The 26,781-nt window shown below is 37.0% G+C and overlaps 3 protein-coding genes and 2 long non-coding RNA genes across 6 annotated transcripts in view; 3 read left to right on the top strand and 2 right to left on the bottom strand.

The window, feature by feature from the left end:
• LOC132092717 (E3 ubiquitin-protein ligase TRIM9-like) overlaps nt 1-14,427 on the top strand; it is a 38,622-nt gene extending 24,195 nt beyond the window's left edge. Inside the window, exons 4-11 of one of the 2 annotated variants that reach the window (XM_059499072.1) lie at nt 2,728-2,838; nt 3,664-3,817; nt 5,619-5,687; nt 5,904-6,064; nt 7,123-7,261; nt 8,831-9,134; nt 11,964-12,126; nt 13,057-14,427. In XM_059499072.1, the coding sequence (XP_059355055.1) occupies nt 2,728-2,838; nt 3,664-3,817; nt 5,619-5,687; nt 5,904-6,064; nt 7,123-7,261; nt 8,831-9,134; nt 11,964-12,126; nt 13,057-13,101 (1,146 nt within the window). In that variant the 3' untranslated portion in view covers nt 13,102-14,427. The remainder of the gene's footprint in view (nt 1-2,727; nt 2,839-3,663; nt 3,818-5,618; nt 5,688-5,903; nt 6,065-7,122; nt 7,262-8,830; nt 9,135-11,963; nt 12,127-13,056) is intronic. The other variant, XM_059499073.1, reaches the window with a different exon arrangement.
• A 2,578-nt stretch (nt 14,428-17,005) lies between these two features.
• On the bottom strand, nt 17,006-17,862 carry LOC132091952 (uncharacterized). The gene is made up of 2 exons (XR_009422172.1): nt 17,521-17,862; nt 17,006-17,476 (listed from the first exon to the last, which is right to left on the bottom strand). It is a non-coding gene; the product is annotated as an uncharacterized LOC132091952 (long non-coding RNA).
• Nucleotides 17,863-18,052: 190 nt separating this feature from the next.
• Nucleotides 18,053-21,970, bottom strand: c18h1orf131 (chromosome 18 C1orf131 homolog). The gene is made up of 7 exons (XM_059498019.1): nt 21,759-21,970; nt 20,890-21,092; nt 20,379-20,438; nt 19,788-19,883; nt 18,928-19,014; nt 18,772-18,809; nt 18,053-18,338 (listed from the first exon to the last, which is right to left on the bottom strand). Exons 1-7 carry the CDS (start codon nt 21,844-21,846, stop codon nt 18,215-18,217), a joined length of 696 nt encoding a protein of 231 aa, XP_059354002.1. The 5' UTR covers nt 21,847-21,970; the 3' UTR covers nt 18,053-18,214.
• On the top strand, nt 21,863-22,213 carry LOC132091950 (uncharacterized). Its single transcript, XR_009422171.1, has 2 exons — nt 21,863-21,973; nt 22,009-22,213. It is a non-coding gene; the product is annotated as an uncharacterized LOC132091950 (long non-coding RNA).
• A 464-nt stretch (nt 22,214-22,677) lies between these two features.
• Nucleotides 22,678-26,781, top strand: part of gnpat (glyceronephosphate O-acyltransferase) — a 30,041-nt gene continuing 25,937 nt past the window's right edge. Inside the window, exons 1-3 of the mRNA XM_059499071.1 lie at nt 22,678-22,876; nt 23,791-23,982; nt 24,239-24,415. Of these exons, the coding sequence (XP_059355054.1) occupies nt 22,847-22,876; nt 23,791-23,982; nt 24,239-24,415 (399 nt within the window). The 5' untranslated portion in view covers nt 22,678-22,846. The remainder of the gene's footprint in view (nt 22,877-23,790; nt 23,983-24,238; nt 24,416-26,781) is intronic.

The raw sequence follows: 26,781 nt of genomic DNA, 5'->3' as shown, positions 1-26,781 counted from the left end.
TCTGGTAGTTCAGCAGAGACGTGAAGAGGCTCTGGTAGTTCAGCAGGGACGTGAAGAGGCTCTGGTAGTTCAGCAGAGACGTGAAGAGGCTTTGGTAGTTCAGCAGAGATGTGAAGAGGCTCTGGTAGTTCAGCAGAGACGTGAAGAGGCTTTGGTAGTTCAGCAGAGACGTGAAGAGGCTCTGGTAGATCCGTGGTGATTTGACTGGGTTCAGGAAGATCAACGGTGACTTGACCTTGCTCATGACGATCAACGGTGACTTGACCTTGCTCATGAGGATCCACGGTGACTTGACTTTGCTCAAGAGGATCCACGGTGACTTGACTTTGCTCCTGAGGATCCACGGTGACTTGACTTTTTCTCATGAAGATCATTGGTGACTTTCCTTTGCTTATGAAGAACACTGGTAATTTGACCTTGCCCATGAAGATCATTGGTGACTTGACTTGACTCCTGAGGTCTAACTGTGGTAGTGCTTGACTCATAAGTGTTTATAGTGACTTGACCTTACTCAAGAGTGTTAATGGTGGGACCACGGGGACCTGACTCGAATCTGGAGGGACCACGGGGACCTGACTCGACTCTGGAGGGACCACGGGGACCTGACTCGACTCTCTGACTCGACTCTGGAGGGTCACCTGTGGCTGTCATCTTGTGCAGAGGCGCTGGGCCGGCGGCCATCTTGTGCAATGGCTCTGGACTGGTGGCCATATTGTGCAGTGGTGCTGGGCTGGCGGCCATCTTGTGCAGTGGTGCTGGGCTGGTGACCACCTTGTGCACCTGGCGGTCCTCCTGTCTGGAGACACCGGTCTAGAGTCGGCCATCACACCTGGAGAGACAGGTGTGGCTGGGGTATCCCACTGAGACCGATGTTGCAGGTACATTATGAAGCCACAAAAAATCAAGATCTCCAGCTCATTTATTTCCCATTCCGGCACAGGGTTATCCAGACAGGCGTTGAATAAGTCCTTCAGGGCCTCATCATTATACCCCATTCCTACTGCCATGGTCCAGAACATTTGCGCCAAGCCACTCACCTCACTCCCCTTTTGACGGAGGGTGGTTAGGTTTTGGAACCTCGCCCTCTGTTCCTCCATACTGGCTGAGGAACGGATACGAAGTCCCACACCATTGGATTTGGGCATGATGGAGTCCTTCTGTAACGATTGAACACAGGAAGCGAGAGATCCAATAGCAGTGTTTTAATGGGTAATCCAAAAATCATAATTCAAAAACAGGCAAGAGGTCTGTGACGAGTGGGGCGGGGCCGAGTGACGTAGGAACAGGAGCGAGGCCGGTGGAGTGATTGGAGATGAGCGACATCTGCGACACTCGCCGGTCTCGAGTCCCACGGAGGAGATGGAGGGATATAAAACCGAAGCAACGACAGTGACGGACCAGAGAGGACCAGGCCTGGACTTTATTTTGTGTTTTGATTTTTATTTGTGCACGTCAGTCGTCCGTGAGGGGCTGATGCGCTGTTTTGTCTTTATTTTGATCATTAAAGTTTCCGTTGATTGTCCGCCGGTTCCCGCCTCCTTCTTCTCGATGATTACGAAGGTTTTATCGTTACAAGGTCATAACACAAAATCAGTCCGGAAACAAGAAACAAGAAACTAGAAAATAGAAAACACAAGGGACCGTGAGAAACCGGGTGACGGAAAACAAGGACTCCATGAAAACAGAATGAGACAGACTGGTATATATGGACAGGATAACGAAGAAAGTGGAGGCAGCTGAGTGCAATTAACAGGTGCGCAATTAACCGTGATGAAGGGACAAGGCTTTGTGGGAAATGTAGTGCCTGCAGTGGGGTGCCTATAGGGAAGTGAGACAACTAGTGGACACCCAGGGAAAGACAGACCAGACAACGTGACAACATTTTTATTCTAATTATTAAAAGGATCCCACCTTATTGGGAAAAAGCCCCCCCTACACTTACCCTAACCCTATCCAATATCTCATTACAATTTTATTAAAAATAAATGCTTTTCTGATGTGATTTGAAATGAGAAAAAATAGAAGAAAAGTTTGCCAAAGGCAGATTCGAACCCATGTCGATCGCGTCAAAAGGAATTGAATGACACACACTTTACCATCTACACCTTTAAATGTGATGATTACAAGCTGTCTTTTGTAATGGATGTAATGGAGTCACTGGCTCAATGTACCCCATGATTTTCAGCTTAAATTACCAAACTCCTACCATTTTAACAAACTTATATCATCTAACAGTTTAGAGTTAACTTACTAAAGCACAAACACGTGTGATATTTTTTTGGATTTGTCCGCAATTCTTCAGACTCAAGAAGCATGAGTCCCTAAACATACAAAAATCCCCCAAAACAACAACAACAACAACATTTTTTAAATCTAAATGTAGTTACCAGTTATTACATGGGCTTCTCTCCATCCCAGGGTTAGTAAAATGGTTAAATCTTCATTTATGTGTGGTCATATCACCAATTTGATTAAGGTTATCTAGAAACAAGGGTTGGCACAACTTGATTTAGCTTAGCTTTTATTGAATCTGGAACATTCCCTTAATTGGCTGAGACTGACGATCATTGACAGCCGTACAAATCTTGTCTTGCAGCGTGCGATGATGATATTGGTTATTATACGGCTCAACATCTCTTTGAGGTGTTTATCTGACGTGACACTCTCAGCAGGAGTTCATCACTGTGAGCATGTCTTTGATTGAATGCCGTCTCCTCTCTGTTTCAGACTGTGAAGGATCAAATAACTCACTGCACCATGAAGCTACGACAGACCACAGGAATGATGGAATTCTGTCTGGAGGTTATTAAAGAGAACGATCCCAGTGGATTCCTACAGGTACAAACAGACAAAAAACAAAGATCAAAAGTTTAATAATAATAATAGTATTAATTTAAAAAATCCATATTTCAAATAACACTGGTACATCCCTGTTATTATTCAGAAGTATGAATGAAACATAAAGGCAAGCTGTGGTTTCCGATAGGTTCCTCTGAAAGCATTTATCTGGTGTTCAGACTTGCCCTCAGCAATTAAACTCTTTCAATAATTGATGTTTCATAGCAGCGAACCTTTAAAATATAGAGATGACAGCTCCAGATGAGCAACGCTGCCATTTTACTGAATTTTTCATGAAGTATCGATTGTGATGTTCCTTTGAGTGCCTTCACAAAGCATGTAATGTGAGTCAGAGATGCCTGCCCAGCAGAGATTTCTGAAAGAAGAAGCTGGCAGTCAACAATGTATTTTGAGGATCAAGACAAACCAATGCACAAAGGAACAAAGTGAATCGCTGAAACACTGTGCAGAATGTTATGGACTACATCTTTCATATTGCACATCAGTGGCAACCTAGCAAAGTACTAAATTTGTACAAAAGCTAACAAGCATGTCCTTAAAAGAATACCATTTTGTCATTTCTTTTCATGCACTGTAATTCCAAACCATTTACTAACTTAATTTTTTTTTTTTTATGATTATTTAAATGAATAAATAAATATTTTTATGATTATTTAAATCAATAAATAAATCAACTTTAGTCAGGGTAGTGCCATATTACATTTTTAACGGGAATGAAAATTAGGCTATTTTCATACATTTTCTAATACATCACTGCTGATAATTATCATTTATCTTCTCCTCTTCATTTCTTCCTTCTTCCAGATCTCAGATGCGTTGATCAAGCGTGTCCAGGTGTCTCAGGAACATTGGGAAAAAGGTGCATTGGAGCCAAAGGTCTGCCCAGAATTCGCCTTGACTGTCAACACAGACCCTCTGATGCAGTCGATTCTCCAGCTGGACTTCACCCAGAATAAAGGTAACATGTGACAACACACCTAACAAATGAGATTTAACGTTTGCTGTTTGTGGGCACCAGTGTTGGGGGCATAACGATACAAGCAACACACGTCACATGATCATGTTACGGTTTTGAGACTGTGAACACACCGTGCATGTTTTTGCAGTATGGCAGGTTCACACATACTCTGTCTGCAGTGTATTTTTTTCTGTGCCTATGTTAACAGAGTAGAGTGATCCACAGGATTGCTTTTAATAAAGATTTAAATGCAAAAGAAAAGGCAGGAGAGCTGTCTGTTTCTGTCATTGGTAAGATTAATTTAAAATGTTTGTAATAATGTAAGATAAGTAGACTATAGGCTGTTTAAATGTACTTAACGTATACATCTAGAGGTAAAAAGCATTGAAACATTGCATATATTTATTGCATTTAAATCTGAATGCGTCTATGAAGATTGTATTACTGTAATGTGTAAAAAGAGAATCACAGTGCTGAAAAAGCATTATCATTAACAACATTTGGATTTGAAATCTAAATAATGGGTAAAGGTTGTGTTTGTGGTAAACTGTAGCAGTAGTGGACTGCAAACACAAGTCTGTGCTGCTTCTACCACGCTTACGAACCGCACATGGACTGTATACAGTACACACTGCAGACGCAGTATGTGTGAACCTGGTGTTAAACAGATTGATGAAACACAGCAGATCTGAACAGAAGATGCACTATACGAAACCAAATACCAAACAAAATTATTACTTTTATTCAGCAAGGAAACATTAAATTGATCAAACGTGGCAGTAAAGACATTTATAATACATTTCTATTTCAAATAAATGCTGTTCTTTTGAACTTTCTATTCCTCAAAGAATCCTAAAAAAACATTGATAAATATAAAGAAATTTGTCTTGAAGCAAATTAGCCTATTAGAACGATTTGTAAAGGATCATGTGACACTTAAGACTGGAGTAATGATGCTGAAAATTCAGCTTTGCCATCAGAGGAAAGACTTACATTTTAAATGAAATTTACGTTTTATTTTTCATTGTATAAATGCAGCCCTGGTAAGCATAAGAGACTTTCAAAAACTTCAAGCTTTAGACACTTTAAAAACTTAAAGGGTTATTTCACCCCAAAAAAATAAAATTAGCACATGAATTACTCACCTTGAAGTCATCTTAGGTCTATATGACTTTCTTCTTTCATACTAATTCAGTCGGAGTTATTTAAAAAATTGTCTTTGATATTTCAAGCTATTTAATGCCACTCAGTGGGTGTTGCATTCCATCGGTCCATGAGAAGTTTGATAAAAAGTGCATTTATAAAAAAAAAGTGTCTCACATGGCTCTATGGGGTTAACAAAGGCCTCCTGTAGCAAATCGATGCATTTTTGTAAGAAAAATATCCATATTCAAAGGTAATAATCACTTTAATCTAGCTTGCGCTCACTGTTGTAAAACAGAAGCAGTTTAGGGGGATTGACGTATGAGGTTAGCATTTTGCATTCTTCAACACTGGTGGTCACCGTTATAAAGCTAATAATATAATATGATTTTGAATAAGAACTTGTTTTTGATTTAGAATGTGGATTCTAGAATCTAAGGACTAGTAAACAACGGCTTTAAAAAAACAAAAACAAAAAAAAAAAACCTGCAGTTAAAACAATAATGGAAAACACAACCAATCTTGAAACTCAAATTCATTTCTTGTCAAAGATCCAAAAGCAAATTGCTTCATTCCCAGTTTCATAGACAATTATCCCCTCATTGTTACCTCTAGACTCACACATGCAACACTTGCTTTGTCCGATATCATCTTTCAGATGGTCAGGAGGCTGCTTTATTGAAACAAATGCATGCAGGTGACCAGAAAGATGAGGAGAGCACAGGAGGTATTTCAGAGCTGCTACAAACTGTTCCCCTAAAATACTGAACCCCTCCTAAACCCACAGTCCTTTTTCCTTTATTTGTTTTAGAGGCACCAGTGACTTTCAGGAAGTGCTTTCTCCCATGCATGTCACTCCACCATTACCCTGTTTAACCTTCTGATGCCTCTGTGGTTGACAAGCAATGCTTTAATGCGTACTCTGTAAAATTCTGTCTTTTAGCGGAGTCCCCCACAGTGCCTCCTGCACCGCTGTTGCAGTTGGAAAAATGCTGCATGTGGAACAACAGTGCCACTCTGGCCTGGAGGATAACTACAGTCCAAGCCCTGCCTGTAGAGGGTTATGTGCTGGAGCTTGATGATGGGAATAGCGGGCCTTATCGGGTACATCTTCAGCATTTTTATTTCCACACTGAGATCATTCAGTAGTCAGGAAAACAAAGAGCTCTCTTAATCATCACCGTTCTCACACTTTTAAATTTATGATTATTTGCAAATCGCCTGTCCTCTTCCATGGAAGAGAGCTTTTAAAGAGACATGCACTGAAACGGGTTGCTGTGAACAGAGCTGTTTTTGACAAGGTAAAAAGGGTGTTGTTTTACACAACCATTTAGGAATTTTAACCAAAGTATGTTGCAGACATTTCATGAAGACATTAAAGAATAATACCAACTTGTGGAAAATGGGCATCCGATGTCTCCTTTAAAAAAATAGTCAATAGCGTTTAGCTTCACAGTCATGAACATGATTTGCTGTTTATGTAATGGATGCAAGCCAGCCTGAGATGCTATGAAATGCTAGCCTACCATGCAAAATGGTGCTAATTTGAATTCTGTTTAGAGCCGTGTTATTAGAACCAATGACGTTGGTGCCATGACCCGGATGGGAGTGAGGTTTAACAGAGGCCATCTGTAAGAGCTGTGCTAGTGCTGCTAGTGGCTGCAGTCTTTTATGTCTTTGTTAGTGTCATATTCAAAGTTTGGTATAGACAGATGACAGAATGAAAATGAAGAATACACAGTAACTGTATACAAAGAATACAAGAAGGACAGGCAGGGACTAGAGCACAGGAGACCGAACAGAAAAAAAAAAAAAAAAGTCTATGAAAGTAAAATTAAGCAATTAAGAAATAAATAACTGATAAAGTATTACAGTTCAATTTTCCACCTCCCATGCCAGTTGAAGCTGGTTCATATCCGGCAAAAGTTGGACTAGCTAAATTTGTGGTGTTAAATTATCAAAACTGCTTTTCCTATGTAGGGTTGCACGAAGCTTTTTTATGTTATCTTGTTTTTAAAATGCTTAATATTAACTGCATCTCTTTGAGAAATCTACAGCTTATTTTATCTTTCATGATAAACATGTAGTGTTGTCTTGTTTTAACCTATGCTTTCTGTTTTTTACCTTACACCTTTTTTCCTCGTTCCCTGTCTATGTTTTAGGAAGTGTATGTTGGGAAAGAGACCATCTGTACAGTGGATGGCCTTCATTTCAACAGTTCATACAACGCTCGAGTCAAAGCATACAACTCTGCTGGTGTGGGAGCGTACAGCAAGGTTGTCGTTCTGAAGACATCTGATGGTGGGTGTTTTGGTTTCTTTCATTCACCTTTAATAGGGTCTCTGAGTCTTCTTAAAGCTTCTATCTATGATGCTCATGCACAGCTTCCGCATTATATATTCCCTTTCCTCCATGGATCCCTGCTGTGGATGTGTTTCTTTAATTAGTTTTTTATAGGAAAACTCCTTTCAACACTTTAGCCACTCTGCTGATCAAACGTCCTACATAATCTGTATGTAGACATATAGACTTCAACTTTAACTTCAGGTACATGGAGACTTGAACTGTTTCAGGTATTTAGTCCTTGAATTAATTTGACTGAATGTAGTTTTAAGAGTACTGATTTTATACCAACATTACTGGGACTTTTCACTGTTTGTACCACTCCACTTCTGCAGGTTACAATGTTGAACATGCAAAGTGACTGTCTTTATAAGTGAGTCATTGAATCATTCACTGAACTGATTTGGTCAAAAACACCGATTCTGCTCTAGCTTTATTGGAAACTGTTTTCTATTGACAACATTTGGATTTGAAATCTTTAAAACTATTGAGTTGTAGTAGACAAATTAAAATACACTACATTGTGTGAATTCAATGTAAATTACTCAATATTAAAGGAATAGTTAACCCAACAACTCAGCATCAGGCTATACAAGATGAGTTTGCTTCTTCATCAGAACAGATTTGTCAAAATGTCATACATGCTCAAATGACTTTGAAGGGCATAAAACACTTTTCCTAAATTGAGAAGCACATTGGATTAATGGAAAATGAAAAACACACACACACACACACACACACACACACACACACACACACACACACACACACACACACACACACACACACATATATATATATATATATATATATATATATTTTAGAATTATTTAGATTTCTTTTATTTATTTATAGGTGTATAAGTCCTGTGACTGGTCAACATTGATTTTAACTTTAGCACCATTTTATATGAGCCCAAGACAAATAGGATTAAGATCCCAGTAATAGTTACATTGGCAGGACCTAGATTGCTGTTTGCTGTTTGCAAAACTACATAAATCAGGGGTCCTACAGGAGATGTTTAATTAACATGAGTACATACAAGGATTTGATGCTAGATTTGCCTTACAGGCCCTCAGCTACCAAAACTCCACTTCTAAGAGAGCATACTAGCTTCAATATTTCATTCCTTCAACTCTTTTAATAATTCATATGTCACTGAAGGAGTGAATATGTGCAGCTGTAAGATCAGTAAATTATAATGACTAAACTTACACTCTATCATATCCTTGTTAAAGGAGCTGCAAACAGTTTTTGTTTTGTTAATATAACACATAAAATGTCCCATTTATCTGTCGGATATAATCGAAATAACTGTCCTAAAGATCACTGGGCTTAAAAAAAAAAATTCAAAACACAAAACTTAACAGTGAACCATAAATGTGGTCTAGAAACACCATTAACTATTGTTATATACAGTGTCAGTCAACCACTGTGGAATGCTATATTGAAAGACTCAAAATAGGTTTTTGAACCACGACAAATTATTATGGCTATCACAAACTTTATTTTATCTTTCCATTGCAGTGGCATGGTTCACTTTTGACCCTACCTCAGCTCACAGAGACATTGTCCTGTCCAATGAAAACCAGACTGTGACTTGTAACAGTTATGATGATCGCGTGGTGCTCGGGACCGCTGCCTTCTCCAAGGGCGTTCATTACTGGGAACTTAGTGTGGATCGCTATGACAACCACCCCGATCCCGCATTCGGTGTGGCCCGGATTAATACGATGAAGGACATGATGCTGGGGAAGGACGATAAGGCTTGGGCTATGTATGTGGACAACAATCGCTCCTGGTTCATGCACAACAACTCCCACACCAACAGGTACACATCTTAAATTTTCTAGTGTGGTGATAAATATTACAAGCTAGGCTTTTGACAGATTTGGTCTACATTATTTTGGCCATGCACCAGCTCTCAGGAAGGGACCATCTGTCCAACACATAATATTTGTCTATCCATTGAAAGTCCAACCGAAATTGTCAAGCTGGAAAAAGTTCAGTCCATATGAATTGAGCAATTAAAGTCCTAAGTCACCTCGGAGTCCAAGTCCAAGTCTTCCAAACAAACAATCACTTTATATGATGAAGAGTTTGATTCATGCTTTTTATTCATAAACTTTGATCAATGCACATCAAATATGGTTAACGCCTGCTCAACCGTACTTGCTTTCGATGTCTAAGAACTCTGTCTTCGTGAAAAAGTTTATTCAGACATCAAAAACATCATAGGGAAAAATGATGAGAGCAGTATCTTTGTGTCTTGTGTACCAAAGATGAACGAAAGTCTTAAAGAAAAACATGAGGATGAGTAAATTATGATTTTGAGGGTTAAGGAATATTGCTTTTAAGTGCACCTGGGAAACATTAGGGAACACTAAACCAAAATAACTAAGTCTGAATTCAAAACAATACAAAGTATGAATTTATATCACTTATTTATACATGGTATCATGACTAAATGTTAAGCAAACTGTGAATCGCTACAGCCTTGCTTTCAATTTTTTTTTGGTGTTATTAGATACAGACACTTGAAAAAGCAAGCAAAAGTCAAGAATTTAAGGCAACATTTTTGAAGCAAAGAGGAGATTTTATTACTACAGATTTTATAACTTTTTACAAACTTTAAATGAAACCTATATTCATCCCATTCTTGGATGTTAATGACATAAATTAAACTGAATGAATTTAATAAATTACTGTACAGCCTTCCTGTAGCTCAAACAGTGGAGCATGGTTCATTTCCCAGGGAACGCAGTAACTGATAGAATTTGTGCCTTAAATGCAATGTAAGAATCTGTTCACACAGAACGTCTTTTCCCATTCCACTGTTTCTATGTGAACATGTTCGATCATTGCAATTGTGTTTTGTGTCTTTTGCTGTGTCTTGCTCATGACACAGTATACTAAAAACGTAGCACTTAAGTTAAAATAAGATACATTTTTAAGAAAAGTGTTTCAAAACCTTATTTTTTTTTCACTATTCCAATGTCCACATCTCACGCTTTTCAAAGCAAAATGGATTTTGTGTGAATAGCCACTAAGTCACTTAGGATAAAAACAGCTGGCAAACACATAGATGTAAACGTACTAAAATATTATAAACGGAAGACCAAGATCACTGAGTCTTAGATTATTCATGTACACCATATTCTAGTATGTTTTTATCGCTGTGGAGCATTATAAACATTGTTTCGGTATAAATGTTTGACTAGAATATACTTTAGAGCTTAATTGAAAATGTAGCGCATGTACACATGGTGTATGTCAGACTTATGCTGATGCAGTGTCCTCCAGTGAGTATCAAGGACATGCTGATTATAACACTTGAATACTAATGCAGTGATTTAAAATTTTTCCTGTTTATTGATAATGAGGTGACTGCGAGGACACACTAACAGCACTGCTCGCATTATACTTAACAGTCCCTGAAATCTGTGCCTGTGTGTGTGTGTGTGTGTGTGTATATATATATATATATATATATATATATATATATATATATATACAGTACAGACCAAAAGTTTGGATGAGCTTCAAGAGGTAGTCACCTGAAATGGTCTTCCAACAGTCTTGAAGGAGTTCCACGAGAGATGCTTTTTGCCTTCTGTCTGCGGTCCAGCTCACCCCGAAACCATCTCGATTGGGTTCAGGTCCGGTGACTGTGGAGGCCAGGTCATCTGGCGCAGCACCCCATCACTCTCCTTCTTGGTCAAATAGCCCTTGATGCCTTCAGTGTGACTCTACAATTTTCATAGTCATGAAAATAAAAAAAACTCTTATATAAATATATATATATACATTTAGAAATCTAAACATGTTTCTTTTATTCTTTCGTCCCTCCATTACCCAGGGTCTCTAAGCAGGTAAACAATTTAGGTTTGTATAGTCACTCCTGTTGAACTGTGCTAGCAATAGTTCTAGTATTCTTATTAGCTTTGTGATAGTTGTTAGATAAGAGAATGTTCCAGAAACTCAACGGTTCTGTCGTATCAAGTGCACAGTACTAAATACACGTGGAAACATTTTATTCACATATAAACAGTAATCTACTTTCTTAAATACAGCACATCAAATATAGTAAACAAAAACTAAGTTCAACTGTATTTGCTTGATGTGTAAGAACAAATCTCATTGGTTCTTGCCGGAGTTCAAACATGCTTGAATGACACGTAAGAACCAACCTCGTTGGTTTTTGCGCATCAAGTAAACATGGTTGAAATTCTGTTTTCAATATTGATGTGGGAATATCTTCATATGTGTTCCAAAGATGAACGAACGTTTAATGGGTTTGGACTTTATGAGGAAAAACAGGTGGAAACAGGCCCAGTGTTTAGAAATACATGATATGTAGAGTTTCCTTGTGTTCCTCAACGTGTATCTTAAAACAACAATGAGCTGTTTCTTCACTACTCTATAAATATAGTAGGTGATATCACACTTGCAGTCATCATGTCAGACTGTATAGTAGCACTACTGTGATTCAGAAGTAACACACACTGGAGTAAAGTGGAGTCATAGCACAGTTCTCCATTTCTTGCATCCTTCTCATTCTTCTGCCCAGAGCGATCTTGGATCAAAAGAAAACGCATTTGTATACTGTGTCACTGATTCCCTTCATTTGTCTCCTTCCTCTTCTACCTGATTCTTGCAGAGCTGAGGGTGGCATCACAAAGGGTTCGACTGTGGGGATTCTGTTAGACCTGACAAAACATACCCTGACCTTCTTCATCAACAAACAGCAGCATGGACCAATGGCTTTCGAGAACCTGGAGGGTGTGTTCATGCCCGCGGTTAGCCTTAACCGCAACGTCCAGGTGAGCGGCAGATCCACACCAACCTTTAGTGATTAGTAGCATTGGGAATCAAGAACTGCCTCTTATCCTGAATCATTCTCGTGACCTTAAGCTGCTTGACCAGACATCTGCATGTTTTGATTTTTTCTCTTTTTTCCCCCACAAATGTTATCCTAAGTTTAAATTTAAGAGCTCATTAAAAAACTTTAGGGGTGCAGTATGGTCGCTGTGCTGTATTAAACTTTAATAAAGTGATAGAAGAAGACATTTAGAATTATTTATTTTATTAAAATATATAAAATGTACACTATAGGTTTTTAAATATTTCTGCTTCACACTGTATTTAATAATTATAGGCCTACTTTAAACTGTATGTATATGTATAATATATATTATTGGGCTGCTACTAGTAAAAATCTATATATTTAAGCAGCCCAGACAGCAGCTACACGAGATTTTAGGTTGAATTAAATGCCACTTTTAATTATAACGATTTCCTGTTGCTGGCTGCTCATTTAAACATATGCACTGTTACAACTCTCTTAAAAGCAACATATTACAATATAAACACCATAATAATGCATCAGCAGCAGTTTTAAAATGCGAGTCGTAGAATGTGCAACAGCACCGTGTTTTTATTTTGACGTGCAGCACTCATATCGGTCAAAGGAAATCATAAGCCTTTTAGGTTTAATAGTAACATAAGGCTGTTTCAGAATTCCTGTTTTCCATGCCTAAATTTAAGATCATATGTTAAGATGTTTGTTTTACAATACCATAAATTTCATAAAGATTTGATCCTAAATAGATTTTACAGTTTATAGGATTTTAAATTTTAAATAGGATAAATTAAGATTAATTATAATATGAATCTGATTCCTGTGCCTAGTCTTCATCAGCACATCATATATCTCTCTCAACATTAATAACTGAAATGTATATTTTTCACAGGTGACTCTGATCACAGGTTTGGAAGTCCCAAAGAGCATCATGTGATCATCTTGGACCAATGAGAACAAGCCAGACCATTCTTGTCAAACAAATTAGTGCTCTTAGACTGCACTGACATACTGATATTAATAATATTTTTTCCCCTTATGGTCATATGGGTGATTTGCATTTTGGTGTTTACTAATGAATCCCATGTTTATAGAAAAGCAAACCTTGATGTCCCTATGGGGGTCGAAGCTGGAATCGAACCCCAAAGCACTTTGAAATAAAGTTCTGCCTGTTTTTCATACCTCCAGCGAAAGATTAGCACAGTTTCAAAAATGTAATTGGATTAAAACCAATTTATCATCCATTTGATGTGTTAGCAATGGAACGGAGTGATCAAACCCAACCGAAACTAAAGGTGAATTTGAAAATGTTTCAGGTTAATCTCACATGCTACATGAATCTCAGGTTTAATCACCTTTAATGTGCTTCAAAAAACCATGAATCTTGGGTGCTGGGATTGAAAAAATCCCGGTCAAGCCAAAAGCCCTGCGTCAGATTATAGTGAAGTTTACAGTCTATTCAGTTCACAGTTCTATGAGAAAAATTGTAAATCTGATTGCTAACAGCACACTTCTGCTGAATTAGCTGCACAATCGGATGCATAATTCATGATCTTAGCACAAACAGTGCAGGATGAGTTACATGCTGAAGTGTAATACTTAACGTATGCACAATTGTCTTGCAAACAGCACTAAAACACACACACACAAAAAACTCCAGGTTTACAGAAATGAAATAATACCTGCCATTAGAGATAGACTGTATCCTCACCACCAAGTCTTGGTGCTTAATATGAGCCACAATTGCGAATACTTAGCCAAAATCTCAACTCTGAGGTCTCCTTACACTGTGACCGACATATTCCTTAAGAGTCTTAAAGTTGAAGTGTGCAATTTCAACGCTATCTCGCGACCAATTCATACATATTTTACGAGGTGGCTAATTCGTACGAATTTGTACAACCTCCCTCATACAATTTTTTCATATGATCTGTCTAGACCCCTGTGATGGGTAGGTTTAGGGGTGGGGTTAGGTGTACGTCATTCGTTCAAATTCATACCAATTGTGCAACTCGTAAAATACGTACGAATTGCCTTGAGATCGGGCTGGTAATTTTCTCCTGTCCCAGCTGAAGTAAGCCATGTTAGGTTGATTACGCAAAAAAAGTGTAAACATTGTTTCAAAACATTGCTTTGTTTGTTTGTTCTACTCCTAGCAACAACGACTCAACCAATAGTTAGAGTTTAGGGCGGGGCTATCTGTATTTGTGACCAATGACAAATGAGTGTAGGGGAAACCTGTTTGAAAACAGTCACTATTTTTGTAGATAAATGAGATAAAAGAAAGATATTATATTTATGTTTATTATCCTGCCCAGACACTTATTTACTGGATTATGGGAGCAGATGATGACCCATTGGTGATGTAAAACATGGGATGTTGTTGATATTTATAACACATTTCTATGAACAGTGTAATTAATGTAAATAGCTTGAGCTGATGCTTTTATCGCGCAGTGATTACTTAGTTGTCAGAAGTACCAAGCTAAACTGGAACATCACTATGTAAATAAGAAAAAAAAAAAAATAATAATAAAAAGAGTGGTAAAATGTAAAAAGTTGTGCTTAAAGGAATGTTCTGGGTTCAGCCATGGCCATTGTCTGCTTGGGACAGCTGGGAATGTTGTTCCAGGTCATTTATCAACATCTTCACACTACTGTGATGGCTTTTCAAGTCTAAATCACAGAAAAAAGTCAAATTTTTGCAGTAAAACACCAACACAAGAACCAGTACAATCTCAATGGTGACTTATTCATATGGATTTATTCAATCTCATAAGTTTTCAAAGGATCTACTTATGCCCCAGTGATGCCTATATTTAAATTAAATTAATGCATTTAGCAGACACTTTCATCCAAAGCAACTTACAATGCATTCAACCTAACAATCTTCTCCTAACCTGCGTACCCTGGGATTCAAACCCCCAACATTGCGTTTGCTAGCGCAATGCGTTACAACTTGAGCTCCAGGAACACTATATTTAGGGGTAGGGTTAGAGTTGGACATTCATGCTTACTTTTCCATTAAAAATTATCATATTTTCCCATTGTACAAATTCATATGAAACCACTACCTGCCAAAGCGATTGGGCTGTACCATACACAATGACAGAAACATTACACATATTAACATGAGCCCTGAGCATGTTGAGTCCAACACAAGACCAAGACCATGAAAATATGGTTTTGGACTCGGACTTGAGTACTATAACATGGCTAACATTGTAAAATTTCCAAATTCTCATGATCTCATGACATAACCATGCAACTCATATTCATATACTATACAGTAATCAAAGGATGTGAAAACTGTTGAAAAGTCATCCCTTTGCCAAAACGATGATTTAGACAAAACCAGCGCTCAAATAAAATATTTTAGTTCAGAGGAATTTGTCCAAGAGCTTTAGCTGCCACTTCTTGACCCTCCAGAACATTTCTCCCCATAGACCTCCACTGTACTTTAAAAGTGGCGAGTTTAATTATTGTCTGTGGTAACTGCCAACATGCCACACAAGCTGCCCATATGCACTTTTTCCATCATCCACCATATTTATGACCATCAGCGGGCGAAGTAATAGCGATAATAAATACAAAAATATATCCATCAATGGATTTGATCGATAAAAAAAGTACCAGAAAATGTTTTTACAGATCTCAGGTTAGCCATTCCAAATGTAACCTTCATAGACGTTTCTATATGTTTATTACATATCTCTGTATGTAGTGCCAGTATATGAAAAGCACCCATATACAAAGATGTAATGTGGATTAAATAGATGTTTTCTGAGACCTGGTATGGATCAAAAGCATTAGTTTTTTTTCTCCGTTCATGTGTTTTCATGTTCACAGCCAATTTTTGCTAATGGCCTTAATTATAGATGATGAGTCAGAAAGTCATGTGACTGAAACAGATGAATAGCTAAACCTGAACTTTGAACATTGCTTTAAATCCAGTTTACAATGACTGTGTGGGTGACGCCTGCAAAACTGCCGTCCGTCCAAAAGGATCTATATTGCCGAATTCATTTTTTAAATATCACAATGAACTTCTTTTGTTTGTATTAAAGTATGTTTAAAGTATATTTGAAATTTGATGTCAGTGTACATAACAGAATCACTGCTCGTGTATTGAATATGAAACAAAATTCAGTCAAAGAGCAGTTTGCTGAGACTGGAATAATGCCAACATGAGAACTTGAGAGGGTGCAGTGTATATGTATGTTAATAAACCAATTGTACAGCGATGGAGAATTCATTATGTAGAGCTAAATATGGATATGACCCAGAATCATGGGAGAAAAGATGTGTACTATGAGGATATTTACTTACTCATCAATATTGGCTGAGGAAGTCAACTTGCAATTCCTGCCAATGTTGAACTGTCACAAACTAAAAACTTCATATCAGGGGGTTCTTCAACTGTGGTCACCTTTTGCCCTGTGAAATATCAGAACTTTTGTCATTTTCTTAACCAACAAATGTAATCCCATTTCATCTCAAATGGAAATACCATTTTAAACTTTTTTAATTATAATGGCCCATCTTGCCAAGGCAAATTTTATGGCTACCATTTATTTTGTATGCTAAATACAATTAAATAATATGGTCATGGTTTTTTTTATTTTTATAATTGCTCAAAATAACATGCCACAATAAAAATATACTTTATTCATACTACTTTAATTTTTTTCTTCACTTTGAATGTGCCTTTGTAGGAGTTTCCCTTTTAGATGCAAAATTTATGGCAGGAGAATTTGAAAGTGTGGATCTGGAGAAAAAATAAAATAAAATCTATGGATAAGTGGAGTTGTAAAAGTACCAAAAAAATAAATGAACACATAGACAATGATAGCTTTAATGTGATCCATCATATAACAAATTTAACATAATCCTTTCAGGCATAAAAGTGGCCAAAGTTGAAGAAACACCCATCAACAGAGAGCACAGATGAATTCCACTGTATTAATTTATTAATACATCATTTTCCAGAAACAAGGACATATATACAGAGTAATCCTATTTTTTCTCTGATTCTTTTGAAAGCGCATAAAATGAAGTGGTCTTGAGGGAGTTGTATGGTGAATATGACTGTCTGTGAGCGCGAGCATCATCAGAAAAAGTTCTGTAGTCCTAAAAACCAAAAATCTGCCACCGTAACACGTTTTGAAGAATTTTTTTTCTATATACAGCATATGCATGTGGATGTACATTAGTCAGATGTCTGGCCCTCAAATGATCGCATTATGAAAAGTTTGGAAAGACATTGTTTTTTCAGACGAGTCTTTCCACTGATCAGCTGACACAAGACACAGCTCTAGTATTGTGTATCATCATCGTCTTCATCCTCCAAGGAAACTATGTGTGTGCGTTTTCGGTGCTTTTCTCCTGTATGTGATCTTGAGCTCTCATTTGCTCTTACTAATGTGATTTTTGTACATCAAAACATTGTACATGACATTCTTTTCTTACTACTTAGTGTAGAAGAAAAACTGTCTTTCAGTTTTAATAAACAATACAACTGTTATCAATGTGTCTTCCTTTGAAGTATCGCACCTATGATTTTTTTTTCCAGCCACATAGATTTATTAAGCTCCAAAAAGCAGTGTTACAGCATTATTTATTGTAAATAAAAGTACACTTTTACACTTTCTGAAGGAATTATGTATGTCAAATGCCCTGCTAGTAAGGAGACTGAAGTGTTTTAAACATGCGGTTGCTAAGATGTTCTGGGAGGTCTCTATAGTACTTGGGTCTATAGAGCGGACTCTGGTCCCAAAAGCTGTCAAAAAATATTTAACCGGCCACATTAATGAGCTGCATCATTTGAGCCCTAATTTATGTCTGTAGCGCAGACACACCAAAGTGAAGAAACCAAAAAATAGAAAAAGTAATAAGTAATGGCATTATAAATGTTCTAGAGATAAATGACAGAGTTGAAGTATGGCATTTTTTAATTACGGTCCAGTCAAAATGTGATATTCCATACATATTAAAACGATCTTGCATTTTGAAAGTGGTCTGAAGATTCAGAAACAGTCGCTCATCCACGGTCACTTTTTCACTTTAACTTTTAATTTCTGAATGTCTTTGGAGCTCAACACCAGCATTCCGTTTTTGAAGCGACCGACATGTCCACCAAGCTCTCCACTCGAGGATGATTTACTTTTCTCAGGCCTGAGAAGTCAAAAAGACAACAAAAATGACAAAAACCATGACCAGATAACTTGACTGTGAGTGAAAGTGCTCTGTGAAATTTCACAGCCAAAATTAAATCAATTCTACAGGAATCTGTAGGCAAATCAATTTTCCCATGCAGATTTTGCTCATGTTCATGCAAATTCGCTGCATTAAGAAAAGCTACATGGTTTAAAAGTGACTCCTGTGTGAGTTGTGCTTCATGCATTATTGAAAATTCCTTTTTGAAATTTTGCTGAAATTTCACAAAGGCACCTGAATACAATCAAGCACAAGCAAAGTAATATAACTAATATAACTAATATAATAGTAATAACCATTATAACAACTAATATAATTTAAATGACAACTCCTGGAGAACAACACAAAGTGGACTTCTTCATGTCATGGAGTTCAAAACATAAACACAAACCTTGATTTCCCTTCTTTCCTTCTTTTCTTCTGTGTTTCCTGACAAAAGACCCAGAGAAGAAATGTTAGTGTAAAGACTGCACATGGCGCAGAAGAAATCGAGTGTTTTAAAAAGTAATCATATAAGAGTCACTCAGATGTTAAATGTTGTACTTACAGCTTTAGCTTCCTCTTTTGCTTTTATCTTCTGGTCTTTTATCATTTGTTGATACATTTTGTAGTTAACATACTGCTTTTTCGGGGGCTACAGAAAAAAACAACAACAACAACACTTATTCATTCGAGCCTTGTAAAATAAAATAAAATAAAATTAATACTCTACACAAGTACTCAAACTCTGTGTTATTTTTGTATCGATATATGTATATATATATATAGGCTATTGATTATAAATTATAGTTTTTGTTAATATTTTGAATTCAATTTAAATTTCCTATTTTTTTCCCATTTGTTTAGTTTTTTTTTTTGTTCTATTTTTGACATTTTTATTTTGAGTAATGAAAATGTGAAAAAGGTGTTTTCAACTACTATGTACTTACATTTAAGTGAATCAATAGAGACAATGTATTAACATCATGTAGATACACAAGTAATTACAGTTTTTAAACTCTACAAACCCCTGAAGCCACACTCAAAGCCAAGATTAACAGCAGTCCTTTAACCTCAACTGCAGTGTGCTACAATTCAACATGAGCACAATAGGTACACTCTACACAAGCATATAGTAGTTAAAGACACCATAATTTGAATTGGGATAAAAAATGCGTAGGGCAAAGGGGTGATAGAGTTACCTTCAAATGTCTGTGACAAATAAATGTACACTTGTCAATAGTTCAAGCAACTTTCTGTCCAGGACTCTATCTGCCTGCTATAGCGCCCCTAGTGGCGATGATGAGAATGCATACTTGTGATGTGTCGTAAACTGCATACTGAGGCAATTCTCAACACAAAGCAGACTGAATGGTTTCTTATAGTTGCTTTGGGCACATCTGATTTTTGGATGTGTGTTGAACTCACTCTGGCTCCCAGCATGATGGCCCTGTCCTGCTCAAAGACCCTCTGCTGCTGCTTCTGATAGCCCGACAGCCCAAACTTGTGAACCTCAAACCGAGCCTGTGAAGGACACACACACACACACACACACACACACACACACACACAATAAACAAGAGGCTTATCATACTACAAAAGGGATTCAAAGGAGTGGAGCTTCATCTCCATTGACATCCACCCTGAGGTCTCCCTACCTGTGTACGCAGTGTTATTATTTATTTTATTTTTTTGCACGCTTGCATGTGAGTTTGATCACTGTTGGAGCTTGGCTCTGCCGAAAAGTGGATCCTGAGGAAAAGTTTGCATTCTTTTGTAAAAAAGATGAACTTCATTAAATGACTGGAAAAGCCTGTGTACATCACCCGAGATAAATCTGTCGTTTCTCAGGAAGATCCAGTTTGACAAATTGATTAAAAATTACAAGGTCAGTTAACAAATGCATGGATTTAGATAATGCATTTAGAAAACAGATAGGGTGAATTTTCATTTTGTTCCGACTTTTAAAATGCTGATTACTTGGACAGTTCACTAGGTTTTGAAAAGCAATAACCTCACCTTTTCTATTGTTAGTTTCTCGTCTGAGCCTGTTTTCTTCTTTCCTTTAACATCAGGAACCTGGGGATAAACACAGATGTGATGATGTGGTTGCATTTATTCTTTCATGCACATATTCTTTAAACACAAAGATTTCCATTTCACATGAATTAGACAGGGATTGGTGTTTATAATCACGATCTTGCAAACTAAATGTTTTCTGGGGAATTAAAAAAAAAAAAAAAGACTACAAGAGATGTTGGATACATAATGGTTGTGCCATTTAACTCATGCCATGGTTCAGTTTAATTATAGCCTAACTTTAGCTTGTAACTTCTGACGACTGTTTTTAGGGTTATTCAAATTAATTTGTGATTTGAGGGAACCAGGTTGATACTTACTTTTGCATTGGCCTTAAAAAATAAATCAGTCAGCAGCACTCTATATCTACAGAATCATTCAAATGATTGGCTCAACAAAAATAAAAAATAAAATCCCTCATGGAGCGAATACGGCTGCATGCTTTTCTTACCTTCTGCCCTGGTTCAACAGTCTTGGGTATTTTGTTCTTCTTCAGAGGATCAGTAAATGTAACCAGCTCCACACTGGATAGTTCAGCTCCAGACGGGATGTTTTCACAGACTGCGGAGCTCGTCATGATCTGCTCGGAGTCTGTGTCTCCTGTAGACTTCTTTCTCTTCTGAGTCTTTTTCAATCCTTTGTTTTTTCCATCCCCTAAACATGAAGAAAAAAACTATTATCATCAGCGATTACAAATTTCATAAAGTGCTATTGGAATATTTAGCATGTAGGCATATATTTACATTTAGTCATTTAGCAGAAACACAAATGAGGAGAACAACAGAAGCAATCAGACCAACACAAGAGACAGATCTCAGTTATTCTAACACAGTACACAAGATTAAAAAAAACCTAAACATTTTTATTTTTAAATACCATTTTCTGAATTAAACATCACAGACAGGACTTAGCCATAGTTTAATTATGACATTTAAGTATTTTTTTTTAGAGAGAGAGAGAGAGAGAGAGAACCTTTCCGGTGTGCATCTTGAGATAAAACAAGGACACTTCCATATTTTAAGATCAATCGGTGCACGTTTATTTCAGTTGTCTGTGAATCCAGGAGTAAATGTAACAAGGAATACTTTTTAAATGTGTTACTCAATACTGTTTCAGTACATTTGTTTTGTTAACAGTATGCCGTATATAGTGCACACTATGCAGTACACAAGATACACATGTGAATTAATTTATCATACAACTCTCGGTGGCTTTTTCTTATGTTGTACTGTTCATTTAAAACCCGCTGTTAGTCACCATCTGCAAATATATACGTTACTGTCACTGTGTTTCTAGCTGTTATCAAAAACTTACACTTACCAAAATCATACAACTTGTTCAGAACTCGATCGAGGAAAAGACGATCGCCATCCGCCTCTCTATCGCGTTCATCTCTTGTCACGCTCATTTTTGAATAAATAAAACACGTTTCAACAGCAATATTGGCTTTCGTGTGGTTCACGTGTGTGCATCGTACACGCGAAGTGTCCTTTCTCGCTTTCCGTCAACATGTTCTTGGTACCGGAAGTAGCACGGTCTGTACGTTGACACCGCCCACGTGACAGCACAGGACCTCTATGCACAGGACTGGATCAGGAGGAAACTAGCGTCTGTAAAAACCCTCGCTGTCCTCCGAGCGGCGCGTGGAGGCCCAGAGCCTCCAGTGACAACAATCAAATCACACGACATTTGTGTCTTACTATGTACGGTAAAAGTGATCAACTTTTAGATATATTACTATTAAAAAGGGCTACCCGATATAAAAATAAAAAAAATAGCACAGATAAAAGAGCACTCTATCTATCTATCTATCTATCTATCTATCTATCTATCTATCTATCTATCTATCTATCTATCTATCTATCTATCTATCGTACTTACAGACATTATAAACTATTTCATCCGTTTTGCTGACTTTATCCAGATTTAGTCAGTGACCGTACCTTCAGTCAGATGAATCCCGCCCTCAAAGACGTGTCAACCAATCCAAAACCACAAACTCAAAATCACAGAATGATTGACAGGGAGGAGGCGTTTCTGATTGGATAAACTCAGGAACGCTCTCTCGATTCGTTTTTGTTACGGAGCTGTGGCTGAGACACAGGTAACTTTAATAGGGAGATTTAACGAGTGGCATTTAACAAGTAGCTTGGAGCACCTAAAATTATAATATTAATGATAAATAAAATTATTATTTTGAGCAACCGCGACCGATCTGATCCAATAGCCGAGGCCTCCAAGCCCCGCCCACCCGGCGTCTGCTGTTTCATACTCATTTGTCACTCCAACCGCTTGTTGTATTTCTAAAACAGCTGTGAGTGTTACTGGACTGAACGATCAACCTTGATCCAAACTTTCTCACCCAGAACTCATCTCATCCATTACACTCATGCATTGATAGTTGCGGAATGGAGATGGCATCTAGAGCTTTGTATTCGGTGAGTGTTTTACAACATTTTTGCATGCTTTCTGACAAAATATTACATGCTTGCAACACTTGCAGTTTGAATCGATCACAGCTTCATTCCTTTAATATTTTCCTTAAAGGAAACATTACATTTCATGTCCAGTGCACACGAGCTTCTCGTGAAACAAAAATATTAAATCACATTTGTTATTACCTCGGTTTAGAGCCATATAGCAATAAAAAACAATGCAAAACTTTCTATACAATCTGACAGCGTTTTATGAATTATAGCAGTGATAATTACAAGCATGTATATATTAAAGCAGCATACATATTTAGCTATTGATTTAATTATTTTTAAATTAATTACATATAAATGGATACACCTACAGTACTGTATACTCATTGTTTTGTACTACTACAGTATTTTCCACATTTTAGAATAATTAAGTTAGATCTAGTTAAAAAACAAATGAATTAGTAGAATTTATGTAGTGGTCTCAAACCAAAGTTATCTTGTTATTATTATTATTATAACAACTAATGCTTATTATTTAGCATTAGTTATCAACCTTAGCATTTCATCAACCAAAAGAATATTAAAGAATGTATAATTTTATAGAAAAGTGTGTTCAAAAGAAACTATTTTGAACCAAGATCTGCACGCTCTTGGCATTCTGGAAATTCATTCTTCATATGTGCAGTTTATATTTGGTAATGTGAACAAACCTGTATTAATTAATTTAAAACATTTAAGCATAAGCAAATCAAAATCAGTTCAATAAGTCAACCATAATTCTGTCATATAATTTTATTCATCGGTTTTGTGTTATTGTGTATGTAATTGTAATGTATTACAGTTAAAAAAACAATAGTTTTTTCAGTTCATACAATTAATCATCATTATCTTATTATTATAAAAAGCATGCATCTCTCTTCATACAGCTTAGACATCCAATGCTAAAGAAGCGGGATGATTTTGAAGACATTCTGGAGGAGAGGCGACGTTCCAGTGATCTGCGATACGCACTGAGATGCTACACTCCCACACTCTATAGAGGACTAGTGCCCTGCAAAGCCAGCATGCTGAAAAGCATCGTTCTGCAGTCGGACCACCTGCAGTATGTCATTAAACAGGTACAGCAACCACAAAGAGCACCACCATTCTTCTCAGTGCCACAGTTTTATGTTTTTATTTAGGAACCCTAAATTTTGTAAGATATTGTGGAGGAGTTGGACATTAAAAGGAAATGTGCTCTTGTTGAATTATTGTTATGTCAATATTACAGTGTTGTGCTCTCCATTTCTTGGTCTGTATCTAGGAATACAGATCAGACCCTGGATGCTTTAATGGCTACTGAGTTGTGTGTGCGGTGTGTGTGTGTGTGTGTAGGTTTCATCAGAATCAGGAGACAGCAGCGAGATTGTTGCGGAAGAAGCGTCTCTTATTCTGGATGAGATGGCTCACCGTCTGCAGCTCAGCACTATTCGTTTTTTTGCCTTTACGCTCAGCAAAGCCTTCAAGAGGCTCTTCCGCAGCGTGTGTGTCAATGAAGAGGGCATCCAGAGAGTGAGTGACTCTTCACTGTTCCCAAAATACACGTGTGAATTTCCTGCTAAAACACCTGGCATCTACACTACTAGGGTCATCTAATGCTACTAAAACGGCTGTCCTCATTTAATTCATGTTTGAAGTAGAATAAGGTCACGGGGAGTGAGGGAGCTCAAATCCCTTGTTAGTATGTTATTGTTAAAGTGCCTATATTATATTCCATTAGTCAAAAATATTGAATAATTAAGCTTTTTTGAAAACGTTTTTGAAAGACGTTTCTTTTGTTCACCAAGACTGCATTTATTTAATACAGATACAAATACAGTAAAACAGTAAAAAAAAATGCATTTTTTATGCATAATGTACTTGACATCAGAATTTATTTAAAATGTAATCTTTGTAACATCTTAAATGTCTACACTGTCACGTTTGATCAATTTAATGCATCCTTGCTGATTAAAACAACTATTTTATTTTTATTTGATGTACCTCCCAAATTTTTAAGCAGCAAAACTGTTTTCAACATTGATAATAAGAAATGTTTCCTGATCAGTGAAATCAGCAGATTAGAAAATTCAGCTTTACATCACAGGAATAAATTACATTTTTAATAATTGTACTAATATTTCACAATGTTACTGTTATTACTTTATCTGTTCATCAAATAAAAACAGCTTTTGTGAGTATAATTATATATATATATATATATATATATATATATATATATTTATTTATTTATATCAAATATTTGACCAATTGTAGTTCCTGTAATAATGAAAGCACTGCTTGTTTTATTATTATAATTTTTTTTAATGAACAGAAATAGGGAGTTTTGATACATTAAATCAATTAACAACAATTCACTGAAATGTCATGATTTCAGATGTTGCCAGAACTGTGTGTTCTTCAGCCCAACAGTGCTATGTAATAGGTATTGAAGGGGATTTTTTTTTCAGTTCATGTCTTATTATTATTATTATTATTATTATTTATTTTAGAATTACAAACCTGATTCCAAAAAAGTTGGGACACTGTACAAATTGTGAGTAAAAAAGGAATGGAATAATTTACAAATCTCATAGACTTATATTTTATTCACAATAGAATATAGATAACATATCAAATGTTGAAAGTGAGACATTTTGAAATGTAATGCCAAATATTGGCTCATTTTGAATTTGATGAGAGCTACACATTCCAAAAAAGTTAGGACAGGTACATTTACATATAAGGAACAGCTGAAGGACCAATTTGCAACTTATTAGGTCAACTGGCAACATGATTGGGTATAAAAAGAGCCTCTCAGAGTGGCAGTGTCTCTCAGAAGTCAAGATGGGCAGAGGATCAGAGAAAAATTGCAAAGAGTTTGAAGTTATCATCATCTACAGTGCATAATATCATCCAAAGATTCAGAGAATCTGGAACAATCTCTGTGCGTAAGGGTCAAGGCGGAAAACCATACTGGATGCCTGGATCTTCGGGCCCTTAGACGGCACTGCATCACATACATGAAATGCTACTGTAATGAAAATCACAACATGGGCTCAGGAATACTTCCAGAAAACATTGTCGGTGAACACAATCCACCGTGCCAGTTTGCCGCTGCTGGCTAAAACTCTATAGGTCAAAAAAGAAGCCATATCTAAACATGATCCAGAAGCGCAGGCATTTTCTCTGGGCCAAGGCTCATTTAAAATGGACTGTAGCAAAGTGAAAAACTGTTCCGTGGTCAGACAAATCAAAATTTGAAGTTCTTTTTGGAAAACTGGGACGCCATGTCATCCGGACTAAAGAGGACAAGGACAACCCAAGTTGTTATCAGTGCTCAGTTCAAAAGCCTGCATCTCTGATGGTATGGGGTTGCATGAGTGCGTGTGGCATCGGTAGCTTACACATCTGGAAAGGCACCATCAATGCTGAAAGGTATATCCAAGTTCTAGAACAACATATGCTCCCATCCAGACATCGTCTCTTTCAGGGAAGAGCTTGCATTTTCCAACATGATAATGCCAGACCACATACTGCATCAATTACAACATCATGTCTGTGCAGAAGAAGGATCCGGGTACTGAAATGGCCAACCTGCAGTCCAGATCTTTCACCCATAGAAAATATTTGAAGACCTAAGAGAGTTGAGCAACTAGAAGCCATGAAGTCTTGTCTTCTTAGACAAGAATGGGACAACATTCCTATTCCTAATCTTGAGCAACTTGTCTCCTCAGTCCCCAGACGTTTGCAGACTGTTATAAAAAGAAGAGGGGGTGCCACACAGTGGTAAACATGGCCTTGTCCAAACTTTTTTGAGATGTGTTGATGCCATGAAATTTAAAATCAACTTATTTTTCCCTTAAAATTATAAATTTTCTCAGTTTAAACATTTGATA

This window comes from Carassius carassius, chromosome 18 (assembly GCF_963082965.1).
Source record: "Carassius carassius chromosome 18, fCarCar2.1, whole genome shotgun sequence".
NCBI lineage: Eukaryota > Metazoa > Chordata > Actinopteri > Cypriniformes > Cyprinidae > Carassius > Carassius carassius.
This window is presented reverse-complemented; position numbering and strand designations above follow the sequence as displayed.